General features: G+C 37.3%; 1 protein-coding gene across 27 annotated transcripts in view; it reads right to left on the bottom strand.

Annotated features, from left to right (window-relative positions):
- Window positions 1–14,809, bottom strand: part of LOC101893893 (microtubule-actin cross-linking factor 1) — a 204,558-nt gene that overhangs the window by 52,952 nt on the left and 136,797 nt on the right. For 24 of the 27 annotated variants that reach the window (XM_059125040.1, XM_059125031.1, XM_059125041.1 and 21 more), the window contains exons 6-10: window positions 6,499–6,778; window positions 5,144–6,426; window positions 3,256–4,174; window positions 2,121–2,751; window positions 481–616 (exon numbers count right to left, since the gene is read on the bottom strand). In XM_059125040.1, coding sequence (XP_058981023.1) covers window positions 481–616; window positions 2,121–2,751; window positions 3,256–4,174; window positions 5,144–6,426; window positions 6,499–6,778 — 3,249 coding nt within the window. Of the gene's footprint in view, window positions 1–480; window positions 617–2,120; window positions 2,752–3,255; window positions 4,175–5,143; window positions 6,427–6,498; window positions 6,779–7,534; window positions 8,407–14,809 lie in introns of those variants that run through there. The other 3 variants (XM_011297690.3, XM_011297695.3, XM_011297696.3) reach the window with 3 other exon arrangements.

A 14,809-nucleotide genomic window follows, 5' to 3' on the forward strand; every position in this document is an offset into this window, starting at 1 on the left:
CAACATATTAGAACACACAATAATAACAACAACATTAAGATACAAACTACAATTATTGAATCAAATATAAACTTAATTACGAAAAAAAAAATGAACAACACACACTTTAATTTCAAAAAGGGGATGTATGGGGATCGGGTGGCGAGCGAGGACATAACAATATATGATAGCACGGGACAAAATATATATTTTTTTTACCAACACCAATAACAATAATTCTCAAACAAATGCAATTGCAATTTATATTGTGTATCCATATTTTAACTCAAAACGGATATCGAAAGGATATATACTTTGTGTTTTCATTCTATGTTCCAAGAAAATAGATTTGATATTCAGTGAAACTAACTGAAAGGGTTATTTGAAATTCAAATAACCTACTCTAGAAAGAAAATATCCTATCCTATCTCAAACTAACTAAAATCATATTTGTAGAAAAAGAAAATAAAATATAATCTTGTCGGCCTTTACTATACTCACATCCAATTCATAAGCTGAGGTAGCCGTAGGCATGGCTGACAATCTTTCCGTGGTGCCATCTACCCATGATTCTTCGACTTGCACGCTTGATTGGAGATTCTTCATAAGGCCAATGGCGTTTTCGCATGAACGCATTCTGTAAAAGGGGAGAAATATCATTAAATTAACATTCACACAAAAAACAGGTGAGTACAAATTACTACATTTGCGGTAGAACACAAAATGTGTTTTATTTCTATTAAAATGGCGTTAAGGTGTCAATTGAAAACTATTTTGGGCAATCATTGAAGTGTAACCACTTAAGAAGGTATGCAGTAAGAAACACTAAAGATGTTTTGAGGGTTCGCCTAATGTGACAATAATTTAGGGCATTGGTTGGCAATGCTTCAATGGAGGGAGCAAATTTATTTTGTACGTGGAGGTGTGTCCGAAATCAGCCATTATCAGAATATTTTAAGTGTGTGATAATTTATCTTCATTGCAGCCTTTACAGATTTGGTGTTCTCATCATAGAAGATCCAAATAGCTCGTCACAAGCAGTCCTAACTTGTAATCTTAATCACAAAGTTGCAGAGTTAAGGATCCATTGCCAGATATCATGTGAAGCAGAGACATGCAACGAATTGAATTTAAGACGATGTACTATTGATAACTAATATTGAACTACATCCATATTATTGAAACCGTCTTTACATATCCAATATCATAGTGCCTGGAAATACTAAGATTTTAATAACCAGGCCTGTGTCTCGGCCGGGTTGTTTCTTTACATTGATTAAAGGTGTCAACTAATTTTAAAAAATTGAAAACACTATTTTAGGCAATCATTGAAGTGTAACCACTTAAGAAGGTGTGTAAGAAACACTAAAGAAGTTTTGAGGGTTCCCCTAATATGGATGGTAATGCTTCAATGGAGGGAGCATACCTATTTAGTACGTGAAGGTGTGTCTTTATTTCCACTTTGTATCTTAATTGCAGCTTTGACAGACCTGTTATTTTAATCACAGGAGATTCACAAAGCCCAGACAGTCTTAACATGTAATCTTGATCACAGAGTTGAAAAGTTAGGAATCCTTGCCAGGCATCGTGTGACGTGGAGACGTATTGAATTTAAGACGTGGTCGATCCGCATGAACGAAAAAGTCTTTACATTCCGATAATCATAGCATGCGAAAATATTAAGACAAGTTGTTTAATTATATAGATATGCTTGCAATTTAAGAAGAATTTACAATGATTTAAACTTGCAAATTGAACATGGAATAACTGCAAAACGAACCTGCATGTAACATACCAACATAATTTATGATCTGTCAAAGTTGGGGGAAAGTTCAATACATTAAGTACCTGGTATAACTAAAGAAGTAGTTGGCAAGGTATTCAAAATAATATAATATGAGTGTTGCCAATAAATGACTCGAAAGAAAATGGGAGGAATTGATCGACGATTCTTGGTTGAATACTAAATGCAGCTTTTCACTACTTTTTGCAAAGAGTTTTCATCTAAGTTTACGCCCTCACATGTAAAAATTGAACTTTCTTCTTCTTTATAAATTCGCCTTGCAATACTCATTTGGTTTGTTTCAGATTTCAATTGTTAAAATTTAATAGTGAGCACACTTTTCGACTGCAATACATACCTCTCTGCCAATTGATTGCATATTGCACTCCAACGAGTATTCAAACGTTCAACATTTGCATGTAAACGTTTCAAATCGCCCAATACTTTTGTCGGTACACCCATGCGACCCAATTGATCAGCAGCATCGGTCATTTTGTCCATTTGTGGCTGCTGTTGTGTGATCAAGTCTTGCATATGTGTCAATTGTTTGAAGACCATTTCTAAACGTTCTGGTGTCGAGGGAAGGTCTTGATGTTTGGCAAGTTGATTTTCAATTTCCGATATGAAATGTTCATTGTCCTCTAGGCCAGCCAGAGAAGCTTCTAACAGTTTGAGGCGATCCTTGTGCAAGTTGCTGAGCGTATTCAATTCCTTCCACAAGACCATCAAATTATCCAAACTCTTTTTGAGAGCTGGTGTTTTCAATGCAATGGTACGGAAGGTCTCTTGCAGATGTTGCAATTCTGGTTCCAAAAGTTGCAGACGTCTCTCGTAATCGGCATGAATTTCCAAAACATGTTCCAAAGAATCCAAATCACGGGGCAGAGGAGCACTTATGATTTGCTCCAATTCACGGGCCATATCTTCCAATTTACCCTTAATGGCAATGCATTCTTCGGTGAAGATGCGACTGGCTTGTTTACTTTCCTCTGTAAAAGCACAAAGCATATATATTAGAATTTATAACAAGAAGACCAAGAAGGAGGAGAAAGGAAAAAAAGAGAATAACTAATTTTATTGTACCCCTTGTTTTTCGACTTGCGAATAAATTCTTCATTTTAATATCGAACTTTTTACTTGCACTTCATCGACAGAACTAACGACAACGAGTCTGATTGTTGACAACTGCTCGCGAAAATCGACCAGATGTTTGAAAGACATATTTTCTTCAATTAAGCGGTAATTGAAACGTTTTCCAGACACAAAGCGCCCACTAGTTTACCTTCAAAGCCATTACTTTTCAAGTGCGTGACGACAAAAAAGATGTACAGAGGCATTTTGGGATGGAAAGCGTAACACCCACGACTAAGAGCGATTTTAAAATATTTTCATTGTTTTATTTCCCCTATTGATTGGGTCGTATTGGGCAATTGATTATCTCTTGTTCTTCCTCCTCCCTACAATTAGAGATATAGAGAGAATAGCACACTTACCTTCCGCTCTAGCTCTCTTTTCGAATTCATCAAACAGACGATTAACTTCATCCATTTCACGTCTCAAACGCCTCAATTGTGGATCGTTGGGATCGCCTTCACTAAGCAGTTTATCTGCATCATCATTCAATGCTCTACGTATAGCGGTACGCTGTTCTGGTCCCATGGCCAAGAACTGATCAAAGTCCCAGTCCTTGACAACTCGTATGGTGGCAAAGATCATATTTTGTCGTAGGCGTAAATGTTTCTTTTGCCAGAGGCTGACAGAACGATCGAATAACCGCTTGAGACGTTCGGCAGCATCGATGGCTTCTTTGTCTGGTGGTGGCATAAGTAGGCAAGCACTGGGCACCAAACCTTCTTGGCCCTTTGTGGTACGTACGCGCCATTTGACACGTCCCGAATTATCGAGGAGGGTACAAGTTTCACCCTTTTCGACAGGAATTTGTCCTTGTTGGTTGTAGGCACATATGGCCTGAACTGGGCTTTGACGGTTCACTGGTTGACGTCGTTTATTCAAAGGTACAATAGTTTGGGCTCGATGCTGAAGTTGGGCCACCGTTTCACCAAAGGCATTCAATTCCTCGCGCAAATCTTGCATGCCACGCAACAATGCCTCGCCTTGATCCAGGCCAAATTCTGACTTGGAATATTCACTGTTTAGAATTTCATCGCGTTTGCTCAGCCATTGTTCGGCATCCTTAATTTCAGCAAAGAATTGATGATATTCGGTGGAATGTTTCAAGTGGACTTCCAGGCAGAGGGTCAATTGCAAAAGCCATGCCCATTGTTGCTGCAAGGCTGTTAAGTGAGCTTCAATGCACTTGGATGCGGGATGCTGTTGTCTGAGTAGCGTTTCACCGCGATCCAGTATGGTACCGAAATGTAATTCACGTTTTTCCAATTCCGACATAAGATTCTGTGAAATCGAAGAGAATAAAGAGTATGAATAATGGAGGAAAAACAATAAAACATTAAAGGCGTCACAAAACAAAACTAATTAAATAAGCACAAGAAATAAAAACGAAAAAGTAAGCGTTAAAAATGTAGAACTGTGTTATATATTATTATATTAGACAGCGGTGTTATTTTAATATTTAAAAAAAGTCAGGATTGCTTCCAATTGCGCTCTATTTTAATGGGTTTTGTAGGCAGGCATCATATGCAGGTCTCGCAAATATAACTTGCCAGTTCTATGATACTTCACGTTCAGTGCATCATATTGCAGAAGGGACATAATGCACATTCATATAAAAATTAGAGTTGACAAGATGTCCAGTTCTTGGACTGACTTAATAATATTAAATCCATTCATCAACAGAACATGTTGTTTAATGTTCCACATCGATTAGATTTATTATCACTTCAATAGAATAAAGAGTTCTTCATAATTTTGACTTGTCCAAACCGTAAGCAGTTAACAAAATTAATGCACTTGGTAAGAGATTAATTTTGAAATGTTTGCAATAATCTATTTTTAATTTTAAGAAAAATCCAATTGAAAATATTTTATAAAAAAATAAAATTAACTAAAAACATGTTTAATTAATGAAACATACTTATTAAAATTAAAATTTGTTCAAAAAAATTCCACATGAAAATAAAAAAATATTTGAAAATAATGAATGTGTAATCTTTAAGGAACATAAGAAGGGGCTTTCGAAACCAATTAATTATTTTAATATTGATAACCAAATTATAAAATCGATTCGTTTTCTATCTCACCTCTTCTCCATTACCAAATGCACGCTTGTTATGAAAATTACAAGAATTAAGAATATGAATAGAAAAAGCAATGTTGTTAGCATGTTATGGACAATTTACAGTGGATCGATCAAGCGGTAGACAATTGCTCAATAGGAATATGGACGCTGTCATTGCTACTTACCTCATAGTATCTGTGCACAGAGGCCAAATCTAAGTTCTTGTCGGCCCAGTCACGTGTTATTTCGATTTGTTCCTTTTCATTGAGCCACTGCAACTCAGCCGAGGCCTGAGCCAAGAAGTTCTCCAGCGTATCCAAATCGGACAGACGCTTCGTTGATGTGCTCAATAGTTCGGCATATACCTTTTGCAATTGGTTCAAGCGTTGCTGGTACAGATTCAGTTCATCGCCAGAGAACTTACTCTGTTGGCGTTCGTCGTTGAGTATTTTAGCATGGAATTGATCGATGACTTTGTGGGCATGTTGTTGGCGATCGCGCTCCTCTTTCACGGAGGGCAGATCGGAGCCGTAATCGGCGGCAAGCATTTGTTTCAATTTGTTTTGGCACCATTCAATGTGTTCCAACAGGTCTTTGAAGAGGGGATTTGTTTCGATTTGGCGTGATTCGACTACAATGCGATGTTGGCGTGTTGTGGTCTTTTCATGGACGGGATACTTCAGTCCGGATAACTTTGGTAACAGAACTGTGTGGAATGTAGTTTGTAGCTGAGCCCAGCGTTGATGAAGCTTAGTGACCTTTTTGTGTAGTTCTGCGGCATGTGGATAGCGTCCTTCGTTGAGTACGTGACAATCCTGATTCATGTCATGCAGAGGTTCTTCCAGGAGACGGATTTCCGTTTCCAAGGATTCGACAATATTCTTGGCATTGACTGGGTGCAGAGTTTCAATGTGTCTGGCCTCCTCGGTAATGCGCGTCTCCAAATCGGTAATTTTCATGTCAACGTGTTTAATTTCACGCTGCACCTTGTCGGCAAGACGTTGCAAACGTTCCAAACGTTCAATTTCCTGTTGCAGAATCATGTCGCGATCCTGCATGGCGGTTTGCATCCGATACCAAGCCTTTTCGATGGCCTCAGGTCGCAAATCGGCCTCTACATCGATCTCACCGATACTTTCAAAGTAACGTTCGAGTTCTTTGTAGATTTGTATCAATTTCGACTTTTCGCGTTTGCGAGCCGATACCTCTTCGTTGCGGAAGGTGTGTAGATCATTCAGCAAACGCTTCAGCTCGATTAGAGAGGGCGGGAAGGAGCGATCCTGCAAGTATGCTGTCTTTTCACGGCACCAATAGATGAACTGTTGTGCCAGATCGCGATATTCATGGACACGGCGTTGTGATTCCATGTCGAAGAGTGGATGAATGGCTGGTGGTTCTGGGAATACATCATACAGCGATGATATATAGGTAATCAAAGATTTCTCATCGGGTTCGTTGGTGTCAACATCTAAAGAGGAGAGATGCAGACAAAGTTAATGGATGGCTCTAAACATCGGAATACCATTTTTTGAGTACTTACCTTCGGGATCCAATAGGCGAGTGACGCCATATTCCTTTTCAACAATATGGAATGCAGTCTCCAAGCGTTCTCTTGGTCGATCGTTTCTTGCCTTTCGCCAGTCAAGCAAGTCCGGTCGATTACGATGAACCAGGGCTGAGAATGCCAAACCATCGCGCCATGACGATGTAAAATCGTTGACACGAACTCCCGGATACCGAGCAGTAGAGCGACGGGCCCAACGCAAAAGTGCCTCACGTGCTGATACATTGTCTTCTTTGCCAACAACAATATCGGAGATCTAAAATGGGGAAAAAATTGAAATTTTAGTAATTCGACGTTTGAGAGGGAGGCAATGTTTTAAGGTTTTGTTGTCCCAAGAGCGGTGTTTGATTGTTTTGGGTGGAAATTTAACATTCTTTAAAATATAGAAATATTAGTTGACATAGATTCTAGAAAATAATAGGAATAAGAATTTCAAAAAAAAATTGCTATTTGTTTTGAAAGGAAATTGAAGGGCTTATTTATTTACATATGTATGTCGAAAGAAAATTAATGCGAACGAAAACAAAAACTCTGAGTTTTTCAATATTTTAGCATTCTTTTGATATCGACAAATTCTTTTAAATTATTTTGAAAATATTTTTTAAGAATGTTGGAAGTTTGCAGTGAAAGAAGTTTATGCCTAGGCATATAAGAGTGAATTTTTCTGGGTTAATCCCTTGGCAGCCATGATAATTAAGCGAATATTAAAGAGAGCGGCCTAGCTCGAAGGGGATCCTTATGAAATTCCTCTATTCATTTTCATTTAAAGCCAACGGCTGACTTAAGCGTCAGAAATGTTTTCAGGCAATATTTGAATTATGCTACACTTTTTTTCCTTTTTTGCTGCTAGCCAGCCCATGAATATTCTTAAGGGTCTATATTTCAGTTCTGATATCACGGGCAAAAAACCATTGTAAATTCTAAAAAAAGGTTTTCTTGATTCAAGTATTTCGTTGCAGTTTTGCGTGTCTTGATTTCCTTTGGCTGGCAAACAAGCTTCCTGCCCAATTACCTTTGTGCGTCGTATGGTTGTGCTTGTCGATGATGCCGGCTCTATGGCCGGCAGAGCTGTGGTTCGCGGCAGTGTATGACGATATTCCAATTCACTGCTGCGCACCATTTTCGCTGGTGGCAACAGATCTTCGGGTGGTAATTGTTGCTCTTCCGCCCGGCTCAGTGTGGTGACCTTACGCACAATGTGTGTTGTTATGCGTCGGTGGCCACTTGGCCCCCTTTGTGAAGTTTTTGTACTTTCGACACTTGATCCGAGTATTTCGGTGGAAATTCGCTTATTGCGTGTCACCTGTTGATATGACTCTTGCAGATCATGACGATCATGGCCAGGGCTGGTGGTGGTAACGGCTACCACGGTTTGCGTTACTGGGATCGGATCACCACCACCGTTGCGGAAACTTTTGCGCACCACCAAAGAACGATCATAAGACAGGCGTTCATGCGGTGTGGCCGAAGCGGGAGCAACACCCGGATAATCGGTGATTACGGCCTCAATGGTCTTTTCATGTTTGAATTGATGCTGATACTGGGCGCTCTGCTCGTCGATGTTGGTGGTAATGGCGGGACCGCGTGATGGTACTATGGCCGTTGTGGAATTTCCTGAATAACCTGAGCCACGCTTTTTCATCAACGATGAAGAAGCAGTGGAGGTTTTCGTCGAATGCATTGTTGCCTCGCGATCTTGACAGCCAGTAGTTGTGCTGGTGGCGGCTATTGTACCTCCCTTGAGAGAAAATCCTTTATTCTGACCCGTTCCGAATTCCTTGTCTATTCTATACATACAATATTCAATGTGCGCTTTTTCGAATGCTGTATTCGGTTCGTTTGTTTTTGTTCGTTGGTTACGTAATTATTTTGCTGTTACATTCGTAGCATGTTTCAATAATTTGGATATATTTTTTTGATTTAGAAAATGAAAACAACATCCGTCGATTCTGTAAAAGTGGAGTAACAAAATTTGTTTCAGATTTGTTGTTGGATTTTGGAACCACTTTTGTGTTGATGTTGGTAAGTTTGGTGCTTTGGATTTCCTTCCTCTTTGCTTTGCTTTGGTGTTATGTTGAAGTGTTGCTGTTCCCGCAACATTAACCGGATGTAATCACAAATCAAACCAAGGGGTTTTTCTACAATTCATTGAGTCCACTATTGTGTGGATACGGAGACTGACAGGGAGAGAGAGAGAAATAGCCCTGTATGCGTTGCCGTCGCTGTCAGCGTCATCGTTAACGGCGACGCCGCTTTAATGATCAATGAATGAAGTCTGTGGTTCCGTTTAGTTAAAACCGTAAAATACCATGAAAAAATGTTGCCTTTTTTTGGGAGGTAGGGGAACAAGTGATGTGTGTTGTTGATGATTCCCTTATGGGGTCTTGTGCCACCGTTGTTCCAAGACGATCATGACAAAAAATAAAGAGAAGTGGGTACCCTCCTCGACTATGAAAATAATTATGATTTTAATTCAAGGCAAAAGTTGTTACACGCAAGCGCAAATTCGGACCGGCAAGTGCTCTAGTCATATAGAATAACATCATCTTCACCATTGTCGCTAGTTTGGCGAAGTGGGAAATGTATTCAGATGATGTACGCGATACAAATGAGCGAATCTGGCTGTCTGTCTGTCTGTTTTTCCATTATCATCGACAACAATGACTTAATTTTACATTGCTGTGCCTTTTTCAGGGTAGGAAATTCACAAAAAAGACAAAGTGGGGTATAGAAATGCATATCAAATTATGCATATGTTTTGGAGACGGAAAATGGCAGCTATTCGAATTTGATATTTTTGCAAAAATATAAAAAGATTTTTCCAAGGGAGATTTTCTCCACGAGGAATGACATTTTGACGAGTCTTTTTGGTACATAACTCCAATGACTGTGGGATGTCATTGGGAGTGACACAAACAAAAAATGGAATCATACACCCCATGATTCATGAGATTTTAACTTATTCATTTTCATTGCATTAGAATTTGGATGTGGAAACCCCAATATTCTCTTCTGATATTAGCATTTCGGTAAAGTAGAGCCGCAACATCCTTCATAGGTATTTGACAACAATAGAAAATCCATCAGTTTTCTATTGGGAGCATCAAATTGCAAATGGGTAAATTATTACAACCAACAAAGAGCATTCTTTTCCATTAATGGCCCAAGTTTTGAAGAATACCTTCTACTCTGACATTGAAGTGTTTGTTTTTGGTCATTTTCCCACACAAAACCGTCAATGCCGTTTAATTAAATATCTGGGCTCAGCATGACACAATTTAGTAGAAAAAGTCATTAACATCCAGTCCAAGAAAGAAGAAGAAGCAGAAATAGACAACATTAGTTTTATTTATCTTTTTTTGGAGAAATAAAACGCAAAAACAAATTTCAAAATTCTGAAGATAAAAAAACATGAAATTTTAAGCCTCTAATGTACTGGGTAAGACTGCCGCCGCCGGCTTGCCTAACAGACTACCTGCCTGTTTGGCCAAAAATAGTCAAACAGAGTTGAGAGGAACGCATGTGTGTGTGCGTGCGTGCGTATGTGTGTGTCCAAGAGTGTACGACAAAAACATTAGTCATTTGGAGCAACGAATGAAACGACGAAAAAAGTAACTTGCCAATATGAAATGAAACAATGGAGAGCCGCTGACTGACCGGCTAGAGCTTTTTTAATGGCCAAAACAATCTACCATCGTAGTGTAGCTGGCCATATAATAATAATAACAAAAAACAACAACAACAATAACAAATGCCGCACAAAGCGACATTTATGCGTTCATCGACATTATTAGCGTTTGTTGTTGTTGTTAGCTCTTCTATCAGCGAAGTTTTGCTCTTCGCCCCAATAGACCGTGGCGTAAGAAGGGGAGGGGTGCAGGGGGTCGATTGTCATGAAGTGCATACAACTTTTACGCTCTCTTTTGTTATCAAATAGAAATGACATTGTTAGAAAGTTTTTAGAATAAAGTCGTGTATACTTTTTCGATAGAATTTAATTGGTGACCACTAACCGGCTTGTTTTTAATAAAGTAGTTACAGAAGGGCAGCCGTTTTCACAACTATCCGGAATGAACAGATTCTAAGAACGAACAATTCAAAGTGTCTTCCCAGCAAACCAAACTGACCGTGTTTGGAAGGAAATTAGTTCCCAAATCGGTCACATTCGATTAATCGACTTTTGGCATTGGAAAGCCTACAAGGTTCCGAAGGAATGTGCCAATATTGACCATTCCGTCGAATCTATATAAATATGATATAAATATTGCAAAGAGCCAGGTTTGAACAATATTGGTTTTTTAGAAAATGTTAAAATGTGCGTGAGGTACCATATATAGTCGACCGAAATATTCCATTTTCAGATAAAAATATTGGTATGGGCAACATTACAAGAAAATCGAAAATTTATATCGAATGTTATGCGAAACCATAAATTCCATATTCAGCTCAGGTTTCGGGTTGAGAGAAATATTTAGATATAACAAGCTTGAAAAGAATCGTTGACTTGTTTCCCAGGTTATAAGAGATATATGCATTGAATATTGTCGCCCTTTGTGTGGGAGATACCAGGAGGGGTGGGGCGATACCTGTAATTTTCAAACCAGATCTTGCGTTAGTAAAAATATTGGGATGTGTGAAATTTAAAGAGAATCGGGCGCTTTTTTCCCGCTCCATGACAGTTATTATTATTCAAAATTTTGACTCATTGTGTGGGAGGTAACAGAATTGGTGGTCCATTATATCCCATCTTCACATCAGATCTTGCGTTGATAAAAATATTGCGATACGCCGAGTTTAAAAGAAATCGAATTCTTATTATATTATTCAAAATTTTAAACCCTTCTTGAGGAAGTGCCAGAAGTAGTGGTCTGTTTTATCGGTTCATTATACCAGATACTGTGTTAGTCAAAATATTAAGATGTGTGAAATTTGAAGAACATTGGACTCATATATCACATATTATAACAGTTATAATTGTTCCAAATTTTGACACTTTATGAGGGTCGTAGCAGAAGGAGTGATCAGATCTTGTGTTAGAAAAATTCTCAGATTTGTGAAATTTAAAAAGAATTGGATGGTTATTTCCTGTTCCATAAAAGATATAAGTATTCAAAATTTTGTCCCGTTGTGGGGGTCTGAGGTACCAAAAGGAGTTATCCGACCTATCCCATCTACATGCCAGACTTAGCGTTGTAAGAAATATTGGGATATGAGAAATTTTAAGACAATTGGACTCTTATTACACATTTTATAAGCGTTGAGATTATTCAAAATTTTGACCCTTTGAGAGGGAAGTACTTGAAGGAGTCGGTCTATATTGCACCTAACATAGCACAGACACAAATATTAGGATTTGCAAAGTTTGAACAAATATGTTCTGGGGTAATTATTTTCTGTCAAAGTTTTGACTTTCTGTGGGGGAGGTACTAGAAGGAGTGAACCGATATTGCTCATCTCTGAATTCGATCTAAGTTTGGTAAATTTGGTAAAATTGGATACTCCCTTCGAGAGCTATCCAGACAGACGGACATCGCTAGATCGACTCCAAATGTCCTGAAACGGATTTAGTCAAAAAAGTAATTAAGAGCAAATTCAACTGTAGTCTTCTAATAAAATGAGAACTTATTTGTTTCGAACTTATTTATTGGCTCATCGAGACACTCTAATAATTTAGCTGGCTAGATACAATTACGAAACATTCCGAAAAGTTCTAAGCCACCAAAATGTCATTAAAAGCCTCAATAAAAATCCATAATGCCATAGATAGTCAAAACTTGTATTTAAATGATGTGTTAGAGTTTCAGTGAGAGAGCAAACGATGACAGGCAATAAATTCCAATTGAAACACCTACACTCAAAATGTTGCTAAAACAACAACAATAACAATATTTTGAACTATAAAATTTCAAAACAACCAATTTTATTAAGCAAATATTAAAAATAAAATGTAATTTTCAAATCACACAGTTATTATAGAATCAAACACCAATCATCAGGCCGAAATCAAAGTTTTTACATCGGACATTATTAAGGTATAATTGAATTTAATGATCATATGCGATCGGATCGATCGATGGTTTGTAAAATGTGTTAATATTTTGTTTTTATCGCACTACAATTTGCATATGAAATAAAAATGATAAACGAAAAAAAGGTTGTGGGTAGCATCGTTAAGCCGAACTATTCCATTCATCTTCATCTTGCCACTTCTCTGCAATCCCCTCTCTCTCTCTGTAATGTATTCCTTTGGAATTTTAATTACTGCGTGGGCGGACATTTCTCTTTCAATTCAAATCGATGCGATTCAATTCAATTCAAGTGCATGTGCGCGCTGTGCTATTTATTGATAGACATTTTTAATGGAGCAGTAAATCAGAAGCGACCAAACAAAAGGCAATGTCATTGCAAATTGAAACAAAAAACAAAAAGCTGTAGAAAAAAAAAAAACAATTGGAATGTCCGTTGCCGTCCTCTCCTGCCTGCCATTCGTTGAGGTTTTTGGATTGTTTAAGAATTTTAATTGATTTCTTAATTAATGATTTTTTGTATGACCCTATACTGTGTGTAATTGTGTGTTTCAAACTATTTTGTATTTTGCGGTCTCTCTCTCTCTATTTTAAAGTAAAGAGAGGTCAGTAAGGCAGTATCCTTTACCAAAAATCATTACCAGATATTAACAGCCGTAACTACTTACTCAACGAACTATTTGAATATGATATTATAAGAGGGCTTTCTTTTGGGTAAATACCCAAATATTGATATAAAAGTGAATTTTAAACCACTAACAAAGCTTGTACTTGAGTAAATGAGCAAATATAATATAACGTACGAAAATAAGGGAAAATATAAATATTTTAATTTGTACATCATTATGGTTAAGCTATCAGAGATGACTATTTTTGTAATGCTGATGATAATATGTTGTCATTACTTGGTAATGTATTTAATAATTGCATGTAGTTGCCAGAGTTTTGCTAAGTTGTAGAAAATATTTAAAAACTAAAGGTTTCCATTCAGTAAAGATGAGTTTAATTTGATTCGAAGGGATTACTTGTTGCTAAGGAATTGAAATATTAAAAATTGTCCAAAAACAAAAAATGCTTCAACCGGATCTCTCAAATTTTCTCTGTTCTAGTGTGAATTAGGTTTTGTTTAAGTTTTTCAAATTTTTAAATTATAAATCCTTTCTTTATTCTACTGCTTTTTCATACCCTCCAACATAATATGGAGGGTATATTAAGTTTGTCATTCCATTTGTAACACCTCGAAATATATACACAAGTTATATATATTCTTGGTCAGCATAAAATTCTATGTCGATCTATGTCCGTCCATCTAGCTTCCGAATGAAATGAAGTAGGTTGATCACTCAGCTTCCGAATGAAATGGAGTAAGTTGATAAAATTTTATTCAAATGCATATTAGGTCTGCAGGACTTTTGGTATTGATAAATGGGCCATGTAGGTACAGGTTTCGATATAGCCCTTGTTTTCGGTATTTTGGTGCTTTAAGCGACATTATTCACCGGAAATGTTTCAAAAATTGGTTTTTGAAGTTCGTAATGGATACTATATCCTATGACAGAAAATTGTCTGTGCAGGTCTACGTTTTGATATAGCTCCCATATATTCGGTATTTTGATGATTTTAGCTACATTATTCACCGATTTTTTTTTCAAGTTATGCATTTGAATATTGTAATGGCTTATGACAAAAGTTGCCTATGCAGGTTCACGTCGTCGGATATATTTTAACAGCATTTTTAAAGGATTTTATTGTTTATTGTTTGGTATTCAAAGTTCGGCCCGCCCGAAAATACAGCCTTTTTACTTGTTATAAAATAAATATCAAATAGTCAGCAATTGAACTATGGGGCGTATAACTGTTGACGTTAATCATACGCACCCCACAACTGAAGCCATAAGTCATACGCACCATCAAACATCAAACTAGAATGTAACTTCTAAGGACTTCATAAGGAAAATATGTATTCTTAATATTTATTTTTACAAAACAAAAACCCGACACTGAAGGCATGTTAAAAAAATATTGATCTGAATCACGTAAGTCAGATTTTGTTATTGCCAACGATTTAAAGAAAGGCCATTACATTGCCAAGCTTAGATAACTAGGAAGAGTACCCTATAGAAGACTGGTCATACAAAAAAGTCTTAAAGCATATCATTTCGAACGATTTTTAGTAGCTTCTTGATCAATATTAAAAAAAATATTTTAATATTTAGATAACTAGGAAGAGTACCCCATTGAACCTTGGTCACAAAAAATCT

Source organism: Musca domestica, unplaced genomic scaffold, assembly GCF_030504385.1.
Source record: "Musca domestica strain aabys unplaced genomic scaffold, Musca_domestica.polishedcontigs.V.1.1 31, whole genome shotgun sequence".
Lineage (NCBI taxonomy): Eukaryota > Metazoa > Arthropoda > Insecta > Diptera > Muscidae > Musca > Musca domestica.